We start from the raw sequence: 23,606 nt of genomic DNA, 5'->3' as shown, positions 1-23,606 counted from the left end.
AAGTATTTCAGAAAAATGTTTGTATAGAAAACTATTAGCAGCAAATAATTTACTTTAATGTTTTAACTAGTTGTAGGAAATAGTTTAAATTTATGTTTGTAAAATTTACTAAAATTCTTATGAAATTTTTTAAAAAGCCTAAAAAGGGGTATGTTTGTATGTATGCATCTGGAGCATTAATTACATCTGAAAAACATTAATTGTTTTGTGTTGTGTTTGCCTCATAGAGATTGTCCAGTAAAAATTTACTAAAAAGTCTGCACATTGTTTTTTTCGTAAAAAGTTTTTGCATTTCATAAAGTCCAACAACATTTATTTCAATATAAACATTTTTTATAACAATAACTTTTATAAATTTTAAGATCTCGTCTTAAAATAAATATTTGTTTGCCTTTTAAAAGTGTAGAAAACATCTTTTTGTTAATTTTTGTAAATTTATTTTTTTGTTCTTTTCATTTGGTAATTTTGTGATATATTTTTTTAGTTTCTTTTGTGAAGTTATTAATTTTGAGTCCAGCCCAAGAAAAATGAACATTTATTCTATGTTTGTGTGCTGTACAGCCGGTACTGGCGCAGTCGAATCGGGTTACTTATTGTACCTAATCTTTTAGATTTTTTTTTTTTGTCTCTTTCCTTTCCACACGGGAACTGACGGCAGTGGTATTCACTAAAGTGTACAATTTGGGGGCGTTGTCAGACTAATAAAAAAGCATGCGAATTTTTTGAAATTCCTTTTAAGTTCGTCATTAAAGTAAAACTATATTTCCCCCCGTTTTGTACAAAGTGAACGCCCTTATTGTTCGTCCGTCCGTCCGTGGTAAGATAACTTTGTATGTATAGGCTTCTACATAGCATCGCAAAGGGCGGTGAGTACAATTAGAAGATTTCAATGGCTAAGGCTTCTTCTGTATTCTATGAAACTGTCTGCCCTTTGCCGCCAATTCTTAGCTTCTTGGTAGATTCGATTCGAGAATCGATTTATGCACAAAAATTACTTTTTTTACATAAATTCAAAACTTATGCACATTTCTCACAACACAATTACGCTCTTTGCCTCTTTTGCTGTACTGCTACGTTCTTTTCAAATTTTTATGTAAGCTTTTTGAATTGTGTTCATTATACATATTCCATCTCCTATCGTCGTCTTGCTTTTCTTTCCTTTGTTTTCACCATTTTATTTTTGCAAGCAATATTCCATTTCATTTTCACCAATTGTCATCGCACATGGAGGCTGGACCGGCTGTGGCTTTAATAGTCCTGAGAACAACCTCTTGAATGCCAAATGCTATTTGGCACTCTTCTTCACACTCAAACTATGTTGCTTGCTTTTGACATCCGCCAGCGTGAGCACGCCTTGTTCCTCGAATTTTTTCCATTGCGAATAATTGATTTGCATGTAGGTGACCAATTGAGGCATGTCGATGAAACCTAGAATGAAAGAATAGAAGGAATGAAATATTGCCAGAAATAATGATTATCTACATATCGCTACTTAAAGGTGAAAGGGTGCGAAGTCCACTTTTTTTCAAAATTTAGTTTTTGATACAGAATGACAGATAAACTACATCGATTTTTTTTAATATAAAATATGTACATATACATATATTAAGTTAAGTTAAGTGCCATTTTGACCAGTTTTGGCTATTTTCCTTTTCTTTATTTAATGTTTATTATTTTTTTTTTACAAAAGCCTAAGGAATATAAACTTTGTATAAAAATTATAAAAATTCAACAAATTTTAGCAATTTCCGTCAAAAATTTTAAACTTCTTATTCAGAATTTTTAGAAAAATTTTAGTTATGCAGTTCTACAGCCCATTAAATTTGAGTAGGACAAAGTGCGACTTTCAAGAGTCGAGAAAAGTGCGTTGATATTTAATAATTTTTTTGGCTGAATACACTTTCAAGCATGATAAAAACATAGTTACAGTCAGTGTCAAATTTAAGTGCACACCTTGTTCTAATATAATACTCACAATTATTTTCATGAAATTTTTTTTTCATTAATTACACAGGCCAATAAAATTTAAGCAATGGTATTTTTTTTGTTTTCATTAATTACACAGATCAAGTGTTGCCTAAAATATTACAGACGATTCGTATAGAATTTTTTTCGTAGAATTCGAATCTGACCCTAATGATATAAGACTATCTCTAGTTTTCAAGCAACTTAGGTTTAAAGGTGCCGAAAAACGCGTTTTTGGACATTTTTGAGCCTCTGTAAAACAAATTGATGCAATATATCTGGCTGTGTGTGTGTGGAAAGCCTTAACATTGCCGTTTAGTACTAAAAATAAAAAAAATCAGATTCGGATTCTACGGAAAAATTCCTATAAAAATCGGCTGTAATATTTTAGGCAACACAACATTGTTGACCTGTGTAATTAATGAAAAAAAAGTGCATGAAAATAATTGTGAATATTATATAAGGACAAGGTGTACACTGACTGTTCATACCATGCATTGTTACTGTTGCAATGCATTGATGATTCGAAACGTTAGTGTGTAGAGGTGGTTTTTTTGACGTATGCTAAGAAATATTATTTTTAACCGACTTCCAAAAAAGGAGGAGGTTATCAGTTCGTCGGAATATTATTATTATTATTTTTTTTTATGTATGTTACCGCCTAACTTTGGACCACGTCAACCGCATCTTTTTGCATCGGAAAGGTAGTGTCTCAGAGGTGGTCCCATACTAATCTGGTTAAGATCCGATCAGTGGATCATGAGATATATATATATATTTTTTTTTTATATGAGAGTTGAAGTCGGGTTTTTTTGTGCGATATCGATTCGAAACTTGTCGCTAACTGGTTACAGAATCTCCCCCCTGAAAAGCTTCTTCATACGTCAAAGCATTTTTCTTGAATCCTGGATCGACTAAGGTTTAAACAGAAAAAATAATATTCCTCTGTTGCGATAAGTTCAACCGATACCCCGATATCATATAAATTCGCAATGAAAGTTTTTTCTAAACTTGAAATGCATATAATGGCAAAACTTTAATGTAAAGAATCGGTATCGAGTACCGAAAAGGAAGTATTGGGTACCGAAATCTTTTTTAAGTTTTGGGTACCGACAATTCAGCACATCACTAGAGAGCATTACTCCGCTAATCGCATGGCTATCAATATTGTAGAGCGCTGAGAAAGACTTAATGCCTATTATACAAAAGATTTCACCATTTGAAGAGTATCAAAGGTTGGTAGAGCTAAATAATATCATTCTTTAAAAACCGCATTATAGTCGGGATTGTAGACAACATCATGGAGAATAGTTTTATCTAATGAGAAAAATTCATAAACATCGACGTTCCATGACGAAGGTTGTGCAATTTTTTCTGTGTCTCAATGTATAATATTGCCAATCTTACTTGTAAGGAAAGGTTAGAAGGGTGACAAGCTGGAGGTCGTGGATAAGAAAAACTTAGCTTTGCGTCCACCATCTGGGTCTGACTACGTTCCGAAACATCCGTGCAGACGGGTAGCCCAGGATACAATTAGCGCATGAAGCACCAGTTTGATATGTTTCTCTCCCGAGTTTGCTTGGAGTGACATGGGGGATCGTTTTCTTACTACCCTCGATATTGCAGATGCGTTTGCGGCTGCGTGACCCGGAATCGCAGCAATTGTGTATGTTCCTTCTCGACCTACATTTTAAGTAGGCGGTCTTTCGTTTGGGTTTGCAATTCTTTGGACAGATTTGTCTATTTCCGGGAACCCAGCGAGTGATATGCCTTTCGAATCAGCCGTTGAGCTGCATACAACCGACTTTTTGCTTTTTGAGTTTTTCGTCGATGAGGCCAGCGACAAAAGCGCTACTTGACTATTTGTAAAGAAATTGCCTTATCTTATCCATTTTGGACCCAATGGTGTGGATGCCAATGAAAACCATGTTTACCGTGCCTCTTTTTAAGTCCCTTGTAGAAGGAAATTACATCAGATATCGTATTTTGAAATCAAATTATATAATCGAATTCTTTGCCTGGTCCTTCTAGAATACTACTTTGGCGATACTGCCCCGGGCTTCAGCCAACTGACTTCCCACGGAACTCCCTAATGTCGGTGACAACTGGGCAAACCTTAGAAGGCCTTCGGTAATGAGAAGACACGGGCGGAAGGCGTGCCTCTCAGAGAGTTGGAACAGCGACGATGAAGTATCAACCAATGGAATAAAATGATACGTTCACAAGCTGAACATACCTGGATATGTCGGGGTTTGCATGCATAGGAGTTTAATCTACTACAGTATCGAGGTCCCTACAGTAGTCGTGAAAAAATTGCTTGCTGATCATAAAATTATTTTCCCTGACGGAGGCATTGAGGTAAGAAGACATCCCGATACAGTCTGGAGTACGAACTAGAAGTCACCGATGACCCAACTGGCAAAGCGTAACTTCGAATCTCCGTCAAATTGCATTTTACATATATTGCCAACAACGATTATATGACTTTGCTCCAAGTCCTGTTGGTCAGTGATTTGGTACTTTATTGTTACCTTAAATTTTCGGGCTTGTAATCGTTGGTATTGGAGTGTAGTCGACGTGAATACCTAATTACAGCTTGACCTCATTTTTCTGTGTTGTGAAGACGCGAGAAACCGAGTGTAGGGGATCAGTGATCACAATGGACCTGCACGGTCTAAGTGAGTTGGTTATTTTGAACCAACTGCCTCACCAACCTCACTTAGGGGATCAGTAAAACTCCTCGAGTGGCTGAGAAGTTAAACAGTAGTAGGGAAAGGCCGCTACCCTGTGAAAATGTTTGTTCGAAGTTTTACCTCTAAAACTTCTGAAGACTATCGACTATTCAGGTTATTTGCCGCTCATCGTTTTATTTCCAGCGAAATGAAGGATGTTTCAATACCTTCTAGTAGCGTGGAGTAACAAACGGTGTCGATCGGCTTTTAATAAATCCACTGCTACCAAGACAGTTCTCTCAGAGTCATGAGTTATTTGAGCGTTTGAAGTGCTTAGTGGTGATGCTCACTTTACGTCTAAATTCTACATATCCTTTTTGTGGCGGTCAGAAACATGAACCATACAAGCACTGATATCCCGTGTCTGGAATTGGAAAATGTTAAGAGCCCATTTCTTCTCTGAGCAGTTCTGTTTAGTTTTTATTTTTACAATTCTGCCCGGAAAGATCATACCACAGAAATCTGATGGGTTCGTATTGGAATTTACTGCGAAAATCAGCAGAAAACCCCAAGGAGGTACCCGAGGTGATCTGCTGTTTTCAAAGGGAACAGTCGAGTGGCCAGGGGGAAAATGAAGCTCTCGCGGACGCATATCAATTAAGATTGCTTTTCCGAAAGGTTCCTCCTTAAAGGGGATACAATAGTGAGGAAAGCGAATGCGTCGATTTTAGTAAAAATTGCTTTACACATTCTTGTTTGTAAAAAAACGTTAGAGTGACATTAAGCTTTATGTAGTATCTTGAGCTTTTTTATGGTGCGATTTCTTTCGGAGGATGGTCATTACAAAAGCGCGTCGAAGAACGGAAACTAAATGTTCTTGATTACTTTGAGTGTAATTCGTCCTAATGGCAGATGGCTTTTTGAGTTTTGTTTTGCCATTGCCTAACCAAGATTGACCGCTATTAAAAACCATTTCTAATCACATTGCTGTTGTAAAGCATAGGTAGAGGTGGTAGGTGGTAGTTGAGCTTAAAGTTTTGAAGTTAAACAAATATTAGGTACTTACTATCCCACGCGTGCATCATGTCCTGTATAATGTATTCAATGAAACCGATCTGACTCTTGGGTATGCTACACGTATTCCTATCGAACATTGGCATAACAATCGGCAAAGCCTTCGCCTTCTCCTCATCGGTTTGGGTAAAGTACTCCTCGGCAATACGCCGTGCCCATTCAACGCAGTAAGAAGGTTGACGCGACGGATTACTCACATCCGCCACCTTAATCATCATGCGGCGAATAAGAATGGAACTCTCCTCCTCCGATTGTACGATCTAGAAAAACAATTTATACAATATGAAAGCATAACACAAAATTAAAAACAACTAAGCAAACAACAGCAAACTAACATCTTTGGGCTCCTCGTCCGAGCCGAAAATGCTAACAAACTTGGCCAAATGCTCAAAATGCCGCGTCATTTCCGTAGCTAAAATCATGTCAATCACAACGCTGCGCACCGATTTGTAGCTCTCAGAGTCTAAATTCTTAAAAATGTTGACTTTGTCATCACCTAAAATATGTAAGAAAAATTTTGTAGTCATTAGTTTGCTTGGAAGTGGTTGATTTTTGTTTCAATCCACTACGCACTTAATGTAAGCCTAAAGGTAATTGAAGCGTGATGCGATTCCAAGACGCACAGATCATTGTAGAGCAGCGCTAGCGTATTGCGCGAGTTACAAAGGAACGCCGAAGAGCGACCCGGATGATCGACATCGTGCGCTGCAGCAGCAATTAGCGCTATGGCCTCATCAGTGTGATCCATGCCCATGTCCTTGGCAGCTAGCTGAGTAAGAAAACAGCCAGTGGCCTGAAAGTAGATGGCAGAATTGAAGTGTTCAATATTCGCTTGAGTGGATGTGCTTGCAGGATTTGGCTGCATTAGCCGCACGGTGATAATCACCTGCATAACATCGGCGGCATGTGTGCTATTGTGATATGAATTATTTGCATGATAATTGGCCTCAATAACTGCTAGCCAACTCTTGCAGACATTCTCATCGATATTGAGCGTTGCGAACACATTAAAGCGTCGGAACATTTCCATGCCCAAATAGAGGAGCGGACGCTTTTCGGTGATTTCTTCAAGTTTGAAAATATCAAATTCCCAACTAAGAGATTCTTCAAGTAGTTCCATGATGTGTGGTGTGGCCTGTGTTGAGAGCGAATTGAAGTTATAGTTAAGAAAATTCTATAAACAAAAATATGTATTTATATATGTAAGTAGAATGTACCTTCATTTTGGCTGGCATGCAAGTGGATTGACGGCCGCCTACACGTATGATGGAGTCATTTGAGCTGCGTCGTGATGAATATAGGCTGGGACCCTAAGTGAAATGTATTGGTTGTGATTTATGTAGTTACACCCTTGCTGTGCAACATGACACTTTTCTGTAAAACTTACCGTCAGCAACGCTCCTATCAGATCGGTAGCTATTGGATCATCTGTGCGTATTTCCTTCATTTGTGGACTATAAAGTCCTTCACGCTTCAAGAATTCCATCACCTTATCGATTAGCCGTGCCTCGTCCGGCGAACAATTCTCCTGTACTTGGGAGAGTAAATTGATTATCTACATAAATAGCGAGCGTAGTTGCATCGAAGGAATTGGTTGGTGGTTGGTTGAACGGTTGATTCATTGTTTGGTTGGTTCATTGGTTGATCAGTTGTGAGAGTATTAAACGAAAAATAAAAACGAAACCAAAACGAAAACAAAACGAACGAACGAATGCACAGGCGAGCGATCGAGCGAGCAGCGAGATCGAAATGGTGTTTTTTTGGTTGGGAAATGTGATTTAATATTTTTTTTTGTTTTAACAAAGAACCAAGAGAAACACACAAAACGTAAAAAAGAGAGAAAGAGAGAAGACAAAGTTTTAGAGTGCATTAGAAATAAACATTTGGCAAATACATTTTTAATTAGTTTAGTTGCATATTTCCTTATCGTCAAAAAAGCGTTAGCGAATTTTTTTTGTTAAATATTTTTGTTGCAGAAATGCTCCTAACTAGATGCATTTCTGCATAAAAAAATAAATATTTAAAAACCATTTCGCTTACATATTTTGGCGATTAGGGCCCGATATATCTACAAACATATGCTCTGATAAAAATTTCTGGCATTATATTTGTAATTCATTTTATTTAATTTTACGAAAATTTAAAAAAAGTGAAATTATTTCTGTGCATGAGCTTATTACTGGGCTGTTGCACTTTTAAGAGCGCTAATAATGTTATAGATAGATATGTAAGTCTACTGAAATCTTTTTCTAAAAATAAAATTTGTGCGCTATTTACTTAGATTCCGCATTAAAAAAAAACTGCTCAGTTTTCTAAAGAATTACAGTTTTTGCATAACTAAAAGTTATGCATTTCATGAAATACCTTCTGACTTTTATCTCCTATTCTTGTAAGGAACTTTTAATGCCATGTTTCAAAGCTATTACATTTCGCAGTGTAGCCACTGGACTGAAAAACTGTGTGAATTTTATTTAGTGAAAACTCCGCATTTTCCCTTTAATTGAACTTTCCTCCTTCTTTGGTGAAATCGTATGGAAATATTTTTGGATTTTTTCAATTCTACTCTTTAAATTTTAGAACAACCACCATCGACCATTGAAACAATAGCTATGATCAGTGGCGGTCCCAGGAATTTCCCACGGCGGGTTTCGTATTTAAGTTTTATCACCTATTTGATTTCAAGATAATCTAGTAAGACAGGGTGATGGGCTTCGATTTGGCACAAATTTTTTGCACAACCTAGTTTCATACTAGCCCTGACAGAAATGGGCTTAAAAATGTAAAAAAAAAAATTGTTCTGAAAAGTCATAGGCGTGGAAAATATCGATAAACAGTCAAGTTGGGTGAAGAAAATTCATTCATTATAAGCTTTTTTTGCTCTAATTACAAAACTCAGGTTTCTTGGAAAGAATTTTTTTTGTTAACAATCCTTAGCAAGTTAATTTTTTGATAAAAAAGAGAAAATATCAAATAAATGATAAACACCTCCACCCGAACATTTCAGGACTCTGAAAGAATTGATAACAGTTGAAAAATAAATACTTTTTTAAATGAGTTCAGCGTCAAATGCAACTATTTAAACTGATTAGTCGATAGCGCGCAGATTCTGGTAGGTCTTTGGAAATGTACCATTCGTAGGGAGGCGGGCTAAGTAAATGATGTGAAATTTTGTATTTACGACATCTACTTTTCCCTCTCTAAGTTCAACCGGTTTTTTGTAACAACTTTCACCATTACTTTTTGCCACCTGCCTCCATAGAGTCGAAACACTGTGCGCCAGAGAGAAAAACTGAAAACGCAATTTCCCTTTATATGGCCCCTAGTTTCGCGAGTATATCGATTTATTTGTGTGTAAAATTTATTGTCGCACGGTGCTACTAGTACGCAGAGAGCAAAACTGCTAAATTTTCTGTGAAAAAGCTAGAACGGACGATAAAATTTAGTTCATTTTGTAGCATTAAAAAAAATAATAAACAGGTAATTTTTAAGTAAAAAACAAAACCGACTTCAATTCTCATATAACCAAAACGGACGGGTTCACACTTTGTGTTTGATTTGTTTCAAATTTTTAGGGTTGAAGCATAAATAATAAATAAATATGAAAAAAAAACAAATAGACTTAATACTTTTCCAAATATCTCGAGAACGGGGCTTGAAAAATTTGAAAAAAATCACACATACACACATAAAAATTCTCTATGAAAAGAAATATTTTTAATTTTTTTTTTCTTGAAAATTTTTCACATACAAATTTATTAATAAAAGAATTAGTTTTTGAAAATATGCCATCTCAAAAAAATTAAAAAAAAATCACAATGGTAGCTCTTAGTATTGCGCGACATTTAAGTATAGTACTATGGGGTGCACTATACAATAATTGGGGTTACGATTTTTCTTTTTTCACTGAAGTTATTTTACTCAACTTTACATTACGAATTTAAAAATTTAAAAATTTGTTTTTAGAATTTTTTGAGCATGCCGTTTTGTAGCTCATTAAATTTTGGTATAATAAAGTGCAAGTTTTAAGCTACTGCAAAATGGCGTTGATTTTTAATATTTTTTATGCTCGCGGCTTTTTGCACTTTTTTCTTATGAAAGAAAATGAGCAAAACCGTTTTCAAAGGAAATCACAAAATTAAAGCCGATTTTGCAATCGGTTAAAACTTGCACTTTTGTATACTAAAATTTATTGAGCTACAAAACTGCATACTCAAAAAACTAAAAAAAAATAAATAAAAATAAAAAATATTCCGACGAACTGATAACCTCCTCGTTTTTTGGAAGTCGGTTAAAAATTTAAACAAAGAAAATTTTCCAATACGACTAGAAATATTTTGATATACTTATGTCTGACATTTTAGACGGAGGTCAAAACAGAGGATTGTCGATAACTTTTTAAACGACTTCGTCAGAATATTTTTTTGTTTTTGTTTTATGTATGTTACCGCATAACATTGGACCGCGTCAACCGATTTCGTTAATTCTTTTTGCATCGGAAAGGCAGAATCCCAGCGGTGATCTCATATATATATATATATTTTTTTTCTTTATATGAGAATTGAAGTCGGTTTAGTTTTTTTGCATAAAAATTACTTGTTGAATATGCCTTGTGTGAAACTATTTGTGTCTGTTTGTGTGCGCCTGTGTGTGTTTGTTTGTTTGTATTAGTAATTTAAAGCCAATTCGTAAATTTTTAGTCACTTAGTATTAATTCGAATTTCATTATTTCCAGACAAACTATTAAAGTGCAAATTTAAAAAACAAGTCGGACAAAAAAGCATTGCACTTTTTCCAAGCACACACACACACACACACATACATACTAAAAACAATATTTGTACGGTGCTGAATGAGCGGGTGAATTGTCAATACGACAGCACAACAAATTTACTACTTCAGTTAGTATAGCTACTACTAATACTACTCGCAATTGCTTTACTACGCAATGCAATACACATTTGAAATTTTTTTTCTTGCGCTTGTTAGTGTTAGTAATAAATCCTACTTTTGTAATGGGCGCCTCCAGCGGTAATGACGTCAACTTGGCCAGACTGGTACGCCGCAGGCCATCGGATGCCACCGAACGTACATCGACACTGCCACGGCGTATGGAGTGCTGAGAGCCGCGTGGTGCTTCTCTGGCTTGTGGTAGTGTGGCGACGAAGTCACCATGTGATCCAGGTACATCGAGATTAAAGACAAAATGTGTGGGTGTTCTGTGTTAAAAGAGAGTAAAATTATTCTGGTTATGTTGATTTTAAGTTTTGTTTCATAAATTTTCACGATATTTATTTTCATATTTTTTGGCTTAGACTTGCCTTAGCCTTGATTTAATAACATCGAAGATCAAAGCCATATGTAATTAAGTATGTTTGCTTCCGTATTAATTTACCTGCCAATACACGCCACTTGTATGACACGAACATGCATTGGAACATCTTCTTGGCCTTTGCGTCGCACAGTCAATATCTCATCGAATTCTTTGTTCTTGCGGGTGTGCATCATAAACGTTGAGACATCAGTAATGAATATATCCGTAAGCGGCTTGCTAATTATTTCATCCTAAATGAAAGGGTGAATAAATTAGTAAGTGGAAAAGGCAATTGGGGATTTATGTAAAAAGAAAATGGTGGTAAATATAAGCGCTTCAGCGACACATGATGAGTGATCTTAATGTGATCAAAGATCTCTAGACCCTTACTAACCTAACAACTTTTTGTTCCTAAAGTACACAAGTACACACTAAAAGGGTAACGAATTTTAACTCCTTACCAGACTCTTTTTTAAATCCAACTGGTTTGTAACTAATCCAGTCGCATAATTGGTTGGTTTAAGTGGTGGCAAGCAAGTAGCAAGTTTGCCATTTTGATTTCACAACTCGTGCAACCTACAGACATTTGGATGCTTTAACAAATTTCAGTACGTCATACAGAGAGAGGCAGCAGCACTCGAAAATATTCTGCAGGAATGGTTTGCCGAGTGTCTTTAATCTCATCTTTGCGCACAGCAAGTGTTCGACTGTCTCTTTTGAGGCCGGGTCATGCCCATGTCCACCGCGTGGGACACGTTCAGTGTGGAGCCGCTCCTTGATAGTTCGTCCGCTGCCTCATTTCCGTAGATGCCCCTATGTCCCGGAACCATATTAGGGAAACTTCGTACCTCAGAACTCTTAAGGGGACGCTCAAGGGCTGAAAATTCAGATACTGCAGATTCTTACACTTCGAGTTTTCGTCTACGTTAATTATCTGGAAGAAGACAGCCCATAAAGTGCTGACTTTCGTAAATAGCTTAAGGTTGAAGTAAATTTTTATAGGGCTAGGTCAATAGAACATATACATATGTATATGTATGTAGGCCGCAGCGCTATTCTTCTTTTTAATACATAATGATAACAATAGTTCTAGTTTCAACCTTAGTCTTAGTAGTCGCAGCCTGACAGTGCAACTCTTGCAATTATCTTTCAGATAATTAAATTAAGAAAGGAAAAAAAGCTTATAAAAATTATTTTAAATTTAAAACTATATATTTTTCTTTTTAAAACGATAAAATCTTAAAATTAAAGGAAAATTAAAAAAATTATAAATTCCTTATATTGAAATCAATTAAAAACATAGCTTTCTTTCTAAAATAGTAAAAGTTTAAAACTAAAATAGTTTCTAAAAGTTAAAAAAAAATGTAAAATATGTTTTTCTTTTTAAAACAATAACAACAATAACATCTTAAAATGAAAAGAAAATTAATATAAAGACAGGGGAAGAAAAAAGATTTAAGACAAGCTTTTATTAGTAATTAATAAAAAAATAAAAATTTACCTCTGCACTACTTAACGGCTAAACATTTTTTATCGTGGAGTTACTCCGTTTCATTTAAGTAAAAATCGGACCCTAAATAGACTTTTTCAAATATCTGAGCACCTGCGCCATCTACCGGATTAATTAATTTTGCATTGTCATCGGGTTTTGAGCCAAGTTAGAAGTTGGTAGATTTTACTGCACACAGGTGTGAAACCTAATAAAAGCATGTAAAAAGCCCTAGGATTCGAACCTCGGATCTTCCGAATAGTACGTCAGTGCTTTGCTCTTTCGCCCATTGTGACTGTTGGAGCCGCGCGAGCAAAATGATCACATCTTTATTTGGAAAATGCTCAAGTACTTTTTGTCCAAAGAGATTTTCATTATAATAGTTTGGAAGGGAGCTTTTTATGTAAGACCTTCGTGCCAGAATAAAGAAAGTATTTCAAACTATATTGTCTTACAAAAGACTTGCAGCTATCTAAACCAAAATAGCCCTGTTAGTCTTAACCTTAACCTTTATCCTCAATATCAATATGTCGCCGATTTATACCTATAGGGAAGAAGGAAGAGAGATCATCTCTTGTTGAATACAAAGTTTCACATTTTTTGATTGTTTTTCAGTTCACTGTCGCCGTTTAAAAAGCTTTTCTTCAAGAAGGAAAACCTAACTGCTGTTGACAAATGGTATATTTATGTGAAATATGTTGATTTCTATATACATATATATATTTACCAGACGCATGTTGAGCAAACGTTCGGCTGCCCGATTGGCATATTGTATGCGGAGGTGGTTGTCTGTGATGAGGATGACTTCCTTAAGTCGATGCAGCGCAGTGTAGAGGGCCTGTTGATAAGAAAAAATGTGAATGATGAAAGTTAGTTATTATTTTTAATTTCTAATAATTTTCATATTTCATTTGAATACTAATTGCCATTTATGGTTTAAAGTTTAGATGGAAATCGTTTCTAAATGTTTTGCTTTAATTTATTTCCACTTCATTAGAAATTCTCGTGACCTTCATTGCTACATACTTACTTGCTGGGTTGACATGACGTTGTGTGGCCGCACAATTGAGTGCAGGACTTGCTTTAGCTCTATGCTGCACATTGAAAGATTTGTGGTCTCGGGAACGCACTGTTTGTGCAAAACCGCATCCGCAACGATGGTGAGTAATAGTTTTTGTGCGGATATGTGGTAATGTAAATTGAATTCCGTGGTAAAAGTGACATCCGAAAGCCCAGCGGGTGGTGGAAGAGTTTTCAAAAAACACAAAGAAACATAAAAGAAGAGCGAAAATGTAAGAGAAAATAGTTAATGACATTGATGTACATATGTATACGCACATACATACATTTGCAGTCAATGGCTAGTAGTTATAGTCAAAACAAAGTCATTTTGTCATAATGAGGTAACTGTCAAAAAAGCTGCAACTAACTTTAGAGTCGACTTTATTTCGTTTAAAACTACGGGCCAATATCTTGGAGCTAGTATTAAAAGTGCTTTCGATTGCATTCAATGTTAATTTACTAGCTGGCTTACCCATTGACATCTATGTATCTGCTCGTAACTTTTGACTTACCCTATTAACGCCAGCGTCTAATAGTGCGATTAGGAAATCATCCTTTTCATAGAAACTGAAAATAAAGATTGTAGTTGAGTGAAGAAAGTCAATTTAATGAAGCAACGTTTTCTTTGTAGTTGAAGGAAAACGAATAAAATTTTGCGGTTTTGCACATTAAGAAAGAGGCGGGCTCATTCAAATACACCTTTCTCGCGTTTTATAAACGCCCTCATACATACATACATAGTAAGCATTCGCCATTTTTATGTGCTAAGGGCAAAGTGCAGTAAAAGTAAGCACAAACTTTAAGCAACTCATTTCATTTAATGACAGCTTTGCGTCTGCTTTTTGAATGTGTCGAACGACTTGCAAGAAAGTATTTATTGTGTGGCATCTGGGTCGTTGAAATCTTACAATTCTTCATTTCAACAAACGAAATACAATATTGAGGGCTAATACGGTTGCATAAACAGCCATATTCCCCTTTAAAATGCGCATAAGCAGCCGAACAAATGCACGCAATTTTTAGGAATTACCCCGGAACCGGGGAATTTTTGATGACAACACTGGCTAAAAACGGCCAGCTGTTTTCTTTTGTACAAGTAAGCAAACAAAGCAGGCGAGTTTGGCATCCGCGGTAGCCGAGTGGTGAGAGTTGCATGCTACAAGCCTGTAGCTGCCAGGTTCGATCCTCGGTTAGAGCGATTGCGAAAAGATTTTATATTTTTATTACTTATTTTATTTTTTATTTTATTTGATTTATATATTTAGTTTTACTTTATTTTTGTTAAAGTTTTTTTTTAATTTTTATTTTACTATTAGTAAATTAAAATTTTTAGAGATAAATTTAATTAAAAAGTCAACAACAACTAACTGAAAGCAACGTTAAAAAATATGGAACTTATAAAAAAGAATAAAAACGAAATAAATGAATATTCTACTGGCCGTAGGACTCGAACCCACGACCTTGCGGCTCGTTAATCCGCAATACTGCCGTCTGTCAGGGAAAAACTATTGTGCGCATTTGTGTGCTAGTTTATCTGCATAAGCATGCCCGTCTGTCTCGGGTTTATAGGTTATACAATTCATAAACATTGAAATCTGATAAGAGTGGAACGAATTTTAAATTATATAAACTCTTGATGAGGAATTAACAAAATTTAGATTAAACCTTTAATATTTCTAAACTTTCGTACAAAGAAACCCCATATAAATCCGCTGAATTGTAAGTAAGTACGTTGTTGTAGTTAGGAAATCGAATGCAGATTTAAATGCGATGAAGGTTAGTAAGGAAAAAAAGAAAGCGTGTGTGTGTGGAACCCACTCACGGTCGAAGTGAAGTTTCTTCTTTCTATTATCCTCCAGAAGTGTGACAGAGTACAGGACAGCTCTGGATTTGCTACATACCAAAAGTGACGTACATCTTTACTGGGCTCCATAGCAAAACGGCGTCGCGGGCAACGAGTAGACCGACGGGCTTGTCGTAAGGGGGAGATTTGTCGGAAAACAAGCTGATAGAGGAGGTGCCAATTTCACACCAAGCGATTAAACGTGAGCTCGACCTATCCATGACCCGGAAGGCACAGAAGGCATGGAATAAAATGCAAGGCTGCAAGGTGTCCAGGACTATGTGCAAAGCATATGACATGAAGCCCACGAAATTTCTCGTTTTTCTTACCAGCGGCAACCGATTCCATTATACTTCCTTACATACGGCTAATAAAAGCTGATTTCAAAATTCATACTTGACTTGCGATGATTTTTGCTCATTTAGATATTTCTGTTAAAACAACCGATTAAGAACATCTTATTTCCTGCCTTTGGCTGGCAAAGCGGTGGATAGGTACGAACGGATTCTAGCATACCATTTTTTATATTTTACGGAGCACAGCTACGAATATGTAACTACGCAAATCCATATTTTCTAACGATTTCCACGGATCGATGGCAGAAGAAAGCAGTGTGGTAACAGGTTGATGGCCAGAGTCATAGCGGTTTGGTGGTTGAAACTTTTTCGCTAATAATACTGTAGTCAAAATCTTGAGTCTTGAAATTACACAAATAAACGCAGAGGCACGCAAACTTAATTTCGGCTCTCAGATTATAAATCTGTATACCGTTTTGTCAGATCAGGTAATTTTCCCAAGCTATTTAAATGTTTAAGGAAATCGACTGATAAATGAAATGTTCAATCATTTTTTTGTATAAAATAGAAGCAGAAAATAATGTTACTCATACGCCATATCGTACATGACCGTTGTGATTGAAACTAAACGTCATTCTCGTAGTGTTGTTCCCAAGAACGCTTAAAGAGTGTCTTCATAAGAACGAAAGTGAGAACAAAAATGTCGAGAACGTCCTCAAAAAGAATTACATAAGAACAAAATTCAGTTGAACATTCCTAAAGAGAACAAAATTCCAACAATACTTTCTGGAACATTTCTAAGAGAACTATAGTCTCCGGAATGTTCTGGCAAAGAAAACAACGGGAACAAATGTGTAAGAAACTTTTTCTTGAAGAAAAATTGGGGAACTAAAGTCTCAGGAGCTTTCTGACAGAGAAAGAAACGGGAAAAATTTTCACTGAAAGATAACTATGCAAATTATCACAACGAAAGAATTAAGATNTTTTTTTTTTTTTTTTTTTTTTTTTTTTTTTTTTTTTTTTTTTTTTTTTTTTTTGTATTTGTTTTCTTTTTTTTGCACACGTAATGCAAAATTGTGCAATAAATTAACAGTTCACCCTGATGATGAACAATCTGGAAGTTGAAATAATTCCTTTGGCTTAGAATTAGCAATCATGGTTCTAACTTTTGTTCTTTCTCGTTTTGTTTTCCTAGTAGAACGTTCCTTAGACTTTTATTCTTATTTTTTCTTCCTTAAAAACGATCTCGATACTTTACTTCTCATTTTGCTCCTATAAGAAACATTCTCGAAATTTTCGTTTACGTTCTGTTCTTCTTGAGGACGTTCTTCGGAATTTTGTTCTCATTTCGTACTTTTGAGAACGTTCCCGATAGTTTTGCTCGCATTTTGTTCTTTATGGAAACGTTTCCGGGCATTTTGTTCTCTTTTTGTTCCCATTCAAACTGCCCTCAATACTTTTCTTCAATTTGGTTCGTTAGGGGGAACGTTCTTGACATAATATTTTGTTCTCGTGATAAACTAAACCAAAACCGGAGCGCGTTCTCGGTCCCTGCCATAAATTGTAGAAATTTATTTGAAATTTCCGCTTAAGCTTAGAGGGTCACTGAAGCATTGATAATAAAGTTTTCAGTGCATTGATATACATACATACATGAAATAGCGTTTAATTGATATCAGACTCTTACATAGGTAAGCTCAGATAAAATTGATCACTTTATAACAACTGTCATCAAATTGTTATCAAAAGATAAAATCTTCTTAAGGTAGCGGTTCTGGTAAGAGCGAATTTCATTCGCGCAAAATCGCTTATAATGTAAGTATGTATATTGGTTTAGTGGCTTTCCGAAACCACAACATACCAGATGTATGCATTTCAAGGCCGAAGCGATGTCGCGCGAATAAAATTGGCTCTTACCGGAACCGCAGCCTTAACGTCAACCAAGAGTTCTTTGACTTCACCTATATATGTACTCAACCCTTCTTAAAGACATAGTAAAACCACAAAAATAAAAGCACAATACCAATGAAATACTTACACTTATATGTACGAGTATCTACATACTAATTGCATATAGCCAACTATCGCAGTGCGTGTCCTCCTTACGCACAGACTTTCAGCACACAATTTTCCGTTTTATTCAAGTTTCGTTGAAAACTAAATGCAACGCTTCAATGCACAATTTGCCTGTACACAAGAGTTTAAGACTGGGGAAGAGTGCAAGAGCCGAAAGACGAGTGAACGAAAGCAAATGAAGGAAGTTAGAAGGTTGAAGTGGAAGAGCAGTTATTTTAAAATTGGTATATCAGGATGCAGCTAAGTTTAATTAAACGTGTCCTTTCGCACACAAAACGGGATGAGGTTGTAGTCTTTTGTAGAGCATGAAGTCAAGGAATTAAAACAAGTAAGAAAGTCTAAGTCCGGGCGGAGCCGAACATTAAATACCCGGCGCAATTATTAAATATATGTTTTTTCACCTTTCCGAAACCTTCCGCTAGATGGTAAGCCGGGGTGTATCAATTTTGAGTAAATTAGCGCCCTTCGATTTCGAAATATTGAAGTTTCAAGCATTTCTGAAATTTACCGTTATATGAGAATCGGCCGTTATTTTAGTCCGATTTCAATAATTTTCAACGTTTTGCTGATATGTGGCAAGCACAATAACCACACCGAGTTTGGTGCAAATTGGTAGAACGGTTACCGATATACTTATATGTGATCATAAGTGGGCGGTGCCACGCCCATTTTCCAAAATTTTACCATAAACGTATTTCTTGGTAAAGAATTGTTGCAAGCATCAATTTTTAATAAATTAGCTTCAATATTTACTGATTTATCGAAGATGATGTATTTCTCTAAACTACCATTATATGGGAGGTGGGCGTGGTTATAGAGCGATTTTGTGCGAAGGCCAACAACTGTGCCAAGTTTGGAAGAAATTGGTGCAGCGGTTACCAAGATATACACATGTAACCATAAGTGGGCGTGGCTACGCCCATTTTCCAAAAATTTATTTTTTATTATTATTTCGTCTAAAAATTATTGTAAATATCAATTTTGAGTGAATTATCTTCAGTAGTTACTAAAATATCGCAGTTTTCGTATTTCTGGAAATTACCGTTATATGGGAAGTGGGCGTGGTTAAAGTCCGATTTCGCCCATTTTCAATACCAACCTACCTTGGATTAAGGGAAACCTACATACCAAATTTCGTTGAGATATCTCAATTTTTGCTCGAGTTATCGTGTACACGGACAGACGGACAGACGGACAGACGGACAGACGGACGGACAGACAGACATGGCTTAATCGATTTCTTTTTTCATTCTGATCATTTATGTATACATTTGTCTATATCTATCTCGATTCGTTTTGGCTGTTACAAACAACCGTTATGTGAACAAAATTAATATACCCTTGTGGACAAGTGCGCTCGGGTATAAAAAAGGCATACAGACTGTGAGAGAAAAAAAAAAAACGGTTCTGAGCAGCTTTTCAAAGTTCTAGAGTTCCTGAAAAGGAAAACAAGTTCTGGATATTTTGACAAAAAAAAATAATAAATTCAAACACTGTGTATGCCAGATTCATACGACATGTGGCAAAAATTATCATAAAAAACTGTTCTGAGTAGCTTTTCAATAGTTCTAGAGCTCCTTAAAAGGAAAGAAAGTTATACAAAATTACGAAAAAAAAATTCAAAAAAGTCGAAAAAGTTGAATTTTTAAAAACAATAATAATCAAAACCGTTCTGAGTAGCTTTTGAATAGTTCTAGAGTTCCTGAGAAGGAAAAAAAAGTTCTGCAAAATTACGCCGAAAAAAAAACATTTTTTTTTATAAATGTCGATAAGTTAAAGTTTAAAAAAAATGTATTCATTAACTAATTTTTTATTTTAGGAAAGCTTAAATAACATTAAAATTATTAAATAAACTAAACAGGAACGCAACGGAGGCTTTCATCTGTTTAAAAAACAGTAACAATAATAAAAATTAAAACTGTTCTGAGTAGCTTTCCAATAATTCTAGAGTTCCTGAAAAAAAAGTTGTGCAAAATTAGGCAGACAATTTTTTTTTAGTCGAAAAAGGTTAACTTTTGAAAAAAAAAAATAAAAACTAAAACTGTTCTGAGTAGCTTTCCAATAATTCTAGAGTTCCTGAAAAAAAAGTTGTGCAAAATTAGGCAGACAATTTTTTTTTAGTCGAAAAAGGTTAACTTTTGAAAAAAAAAATAAAAACTAAAACTGTTCTGAGTAGCTTTCACAAGTTCACAAACTTTAAATTCAATTCTAATTGAAGGTAGAAAAAGTTCTTGAAACAGAACAGCAATTGTAAAGTATTTTTTAATAAAAAGTTTGTATTATTTTCAAAAATTCCCAATTATCTGATTGCTCTCTAATTTGATGAAAGAAAACACTGATTTTAAATCTGAGTGTTAACGGTGCCAATGTAGTACCAATTATTCATCGAATAGCCTTCGTTTCCAGCTGATATTTAATTTGTGTGCAAATTGCATTTCTTAAAGTGATTTCAATTGAGATTTACTGCTCTTTCCCGCAATTGCATCTATCTTCACCTCCTTCAGTGATTTATATTCTCGCTCGAGCACGTACAATGTTCGGCTTATCTTCAACTAGCTTATCATTTAAAGCTTCAGCCTTCAGCTATTTAGCACTAAAGCATCAAGGAAGTCATGAGTAAGCCAAACGCGCACGATGATGAGCGAACGAGGCGTGTATGCGATAGGAAATCGCTTATTAGATTACTTTATTAATTAAGCTGGCGTTGCAGCGCGCTGTAAGTGCACAGTCGGCCGCACTCCTCATGGCTTTAATTTCATGTTTTGTAGTCTTTTTGCTACTGGTTGGATGCTTTCCTCGACTTCTGGCTGTTGTCATTCGTAAGCTATTCATGCGATTTGCTGCTCATTTCGCTTCGTTTGGCTTAATTAAAAGTTTTAATAGAAATGCATTTAAGTCGAAACATATTTCTTCAGCCATTTAATTTCGATTTCAATGAAGAATCGTATTTTAGTGAGTGCTGATATTTACAGATGAGAGCACTTGATGTATGATTGTTCGTCTTACCGCTTAATGAAGTCACTCCAGCGAATCGAAACTTTTAATTTGTTTAGTCAGTTTGCGGAAATATCTTCATTTTCGTTGTTTTATTTGACTTTCTCTCAAACAGATGGTTGGAAAATGTTTAGCAATTCAGAAAGCACCTGTTGCTTTGATATATTTATTTCTATATTTGCTGCGACTTTATAATTATAAAATTTACATTCACAGAGATTTTGACAAAATGACACAACAATTAGTACCAAATGTGACAAGAAATTTTAGGGTTCCTACGATTATGTCCCCATTTTGTAGACAAGTGATTGATGACAACCGCAGCCACCGTAGCCGAGTCGGTAGAGGTGCACCTAAGTTTGATTTCTGTGCGAGTGATCTCAAATATACATACATATGTACTTCTACGTTAATTTGTGCATCAACATAAAGACGCACAGAAATTACACTGTGGGGAAAATATCAAGTTTTAAAATTACACAAAAGAAGCGTTGTAAAAATGCCGGAATCCGTAGACTTAATAATTTTCCCACGATGTTTTCATTTTTATGACAAAAATTTAAATTTTAATAGGAAAAAAAAAATAAAAAATAACAGATTTTTTATAATTTGCTTTTCAATTGCATTAAAGCAAAGCAAGGCAGCGTCCGCCCGACGGCCGAATGCGCGTCGTATTCGCGTATACATGCACGCTCTGCTTGAGAAGGCAGCGGAAGCTTCATTCAACTGCCCAACTTCCCTGCAAACCAAAGTTCACGGAATCTTAACGAAATCTTTAGGAGTATCTCATTTCTGTAACGATTTTTTGCGAATCTGCAAAGAAAATTATATGAATGGGTTGAAACGAAGTCGTAAAGAAATTTCTGTACGAGAAATAAAGAAAATTCTGAAAAGATTCTGCAGGAAATTCTTCACATAGCAGCTTATAGGCGGCATACACGGTGCGTCTGACTCGCGAGTCATTTGTGTACGTGTTGACTCGCCTTCGACTACACACAGTTGAATCATTCAGAGTCATGCCGGGAGTCATGTTGGTGTAACTAACACATATTTATTTTCACAAACACATCCACACCGACTCACGAGTCATTGTTCATTGCTTTAACGATTTTCTTCCGAAATTTCGTAAAAGAATCGAAGTGTGCAGAGTTTATTTCATTTTAGAATATTCGGCAAAAAATCGGATGAGATCTTTACGAAATCTTTAAAATTTCTCTACAACGCAGAATACTCTTAAAAAATGGTTTGCAGGGTTGTTCGCACGCACACAGTGACATCAATTGCACGAACACTACAAAAATGCTCTGCCGAGGCTGCCCACCTCTGTATTAAAGCCTACCGCTTTTGCCGAAAAATCAAACTACTAACGATGAACATCGATGGATAAATAAAAAGTTGTGAATAGTCAAATGAAAATGTGCAATAATTTACTTGTATAAAATAGGAGCAGGACATAATGTTACTTATACGCCACATCGAATTTGCCGTACTCGTACATGGCGTATGAGTACGGTGACCATCCGTTCTGTTTTTCGCAGGACCGTACTGTTATTTAAAGGTCTGTCCTGCGTAGTTTTTCAAAAGAGAAAACCCCCAAAATGTACTGATTTTTTCCAAGTGTCCTGTCTTTGTCCCGCATTTTCTTCGATATTTTAAAATTAACTTTTCCTTATCGAAATAAAAGCAGTGTCGATAACTAATTGATAACTACATAAGGGTAAGCTGGTTTTGAAGGTTCAACTAGTCAATGCGTTCTAAATATTGTACGGTTAAGGCCAATGGATTTATGTTTAAAGTTTAAAATTGGATTAATAATTAAGAAATATACACTCTTCGTTATTTGAATAGCGCATCCTTTTAATACGTAGTAGGTACAGTTTTCCTTTTGTTTGTTTAATATTCATTAACTCTTTATAAAAAATATACCATATTCTACGTCTACATCCCATTAAAAATTTTTTTGAAAATTGAAAAAAAAATAAACATAGGGGCGACATTTTTTTTTGTTGACTGTGCTGCGCATTTACTTCCATATAAAAATTTTGTCAAGCATACTTTGCAGGGTAGAAAATCAAAAAAAGGGTGCGCTATTCAAATGACGAGGAATGTATATATGTAGTATATTTTTGTTATTTTTATACTACGCAATTATATGTAGGTAAATTTTTTGAGTAACATTTTCCATATTACAAGTTTGATTTTTTTTTATTTGCCATGCAAACTTAGCATGAAAATATCTTGTGAAAATTACCTGATATAGAACATGCAAGAAAGTCTAAGTTCGGGCGGAGCCGAACATTAAATACCCGGCGCAAGTATTAAATATATGTTTTTCACCTTTCCGAAAGCTATCNAAACAAGTAAGAAAGTCTAAGTTCGGGCGGAGCCGAACATTAAATACCCGGCGCAAGTATTAAATATATGTTTTTCACCTTTCCGAAAGCTATCGCTACATGGTAAACCGGGGTGTATCAAATTTAAGTAAATTGGCGTCCTTAAATTTCGAAATATTGAAGTTTCAAGCATTTCTGAAATTTACTTTTATATGAAAAGCGGCCGTAATTTTAGTTCGATTTCAATAATTTTCAACGTTTTGCTTCTGTGTGGCAAGCACAATAACCACACCGAGTTATTGGTAGAACGGCTACCGAGATACATATATGTGTTCATAAGTGGGCGGTGCCACGCCCATTTTTCAAAATTGTATCCTAAACGTATTTCTTGGTAACGAATTGTTGCAAGCATCAATTTTGAATAAATTAGCTTCAATAATTACTGATTTATCGAAGATTTCGTATTTCTCTAAATTACCGTTATATGGGAT

The 23,606-nt window shown here is 35.5% G+C and overlaps 1 protein-coding gene across 11 annotated transcripts in view; it reads right to left on the bottom strand.

Annotated features, from left to right (window-relative positions):
* Positions 1 to 488: 488 nt before the first annotated feature.
* Positions 489 to 23,606, bottom strand: part of Pde8 (phosphodiesterase 8) — a 280,798-nt gene continuing 257,680 nt past the window's right edge. For all 11 annotated transcript variants that reach the window (XM_017633087.1, XM_017633149.1, XM_017633103.1 and 8 more), the window contains 12 exons: positions 14,086 to 14,140; positions 13,542 to 13,640; positions 13,239 to 13,349; positions 11,104 to 11,273; positions 10,717 to 10,927; positions 7,099 to 7,266; positions 6,929 to 7,021; positions 6,598 to 6,846; positions 6,285 to 6,504; positions 6,047 to 6,207; positions 5,704 to 5,971; positions 489 to 1,428 (listed from right to left, as the gene is read on the bottom strand). In XM_017633087.1, the coding sequence (XP_017488576.1) occupies positions 1,286 to 1,428; positions 5,704 to 5,971; positions 6,047 to 6,207; positions 6,285 to 6,504; positions 6,598 to 6,846; positions 6,929 to 7,021; positions 7,099 to 7,266; positions 10,717 to 10,927; positions 11,104 to 11,273; positions 13,239 to 13,349; positions 13,542 to 13,640; positions 14,086 to 14,140 (1,948 nt within the window). In that variant the 3' untranslated portion in view covers positions 489 to 1,285. The remainder of the gene's footprint in view (positions 1,429 to 5,703; positions 5,972 to 6,046; positions 6,208 to 6,284; positions 6,505 to 6,597; positions 6,847 to 6,928; positions 7,022 to 7,098; positions 7,267 to 10,716; positions 10,928 to 11,103; positions 11,274 to 13,238; positions 13,350 to 13,541; positions 13,641 to 14,085; positions 14,141 to 23,606) is intronic.

This window comes from Rhagoletis zephyria, unplaced genomic scaffold, assembly GCF_001687245.7.
Source record: "Rhagoletis zephyria isolate East Lansing unplaced genomic scaffold, Rhagoletis_zephyria_1.1 Rzeph_scaffold_00103, whole genome shotgun sequence".
Classification (NCBI taxonomy): domain Eukaryota; kingdom Metazoa; phylum Arthropoda; class Insecta; order Diptera; family Tephritidae; genus Rhagoletis; species Rhagoletis zephyria.
The sequence above is the reverse complement of the archived record's forward strand: the minus strand, read 5'-3'. Positions and strand labels throughout refer to the sequence as shown.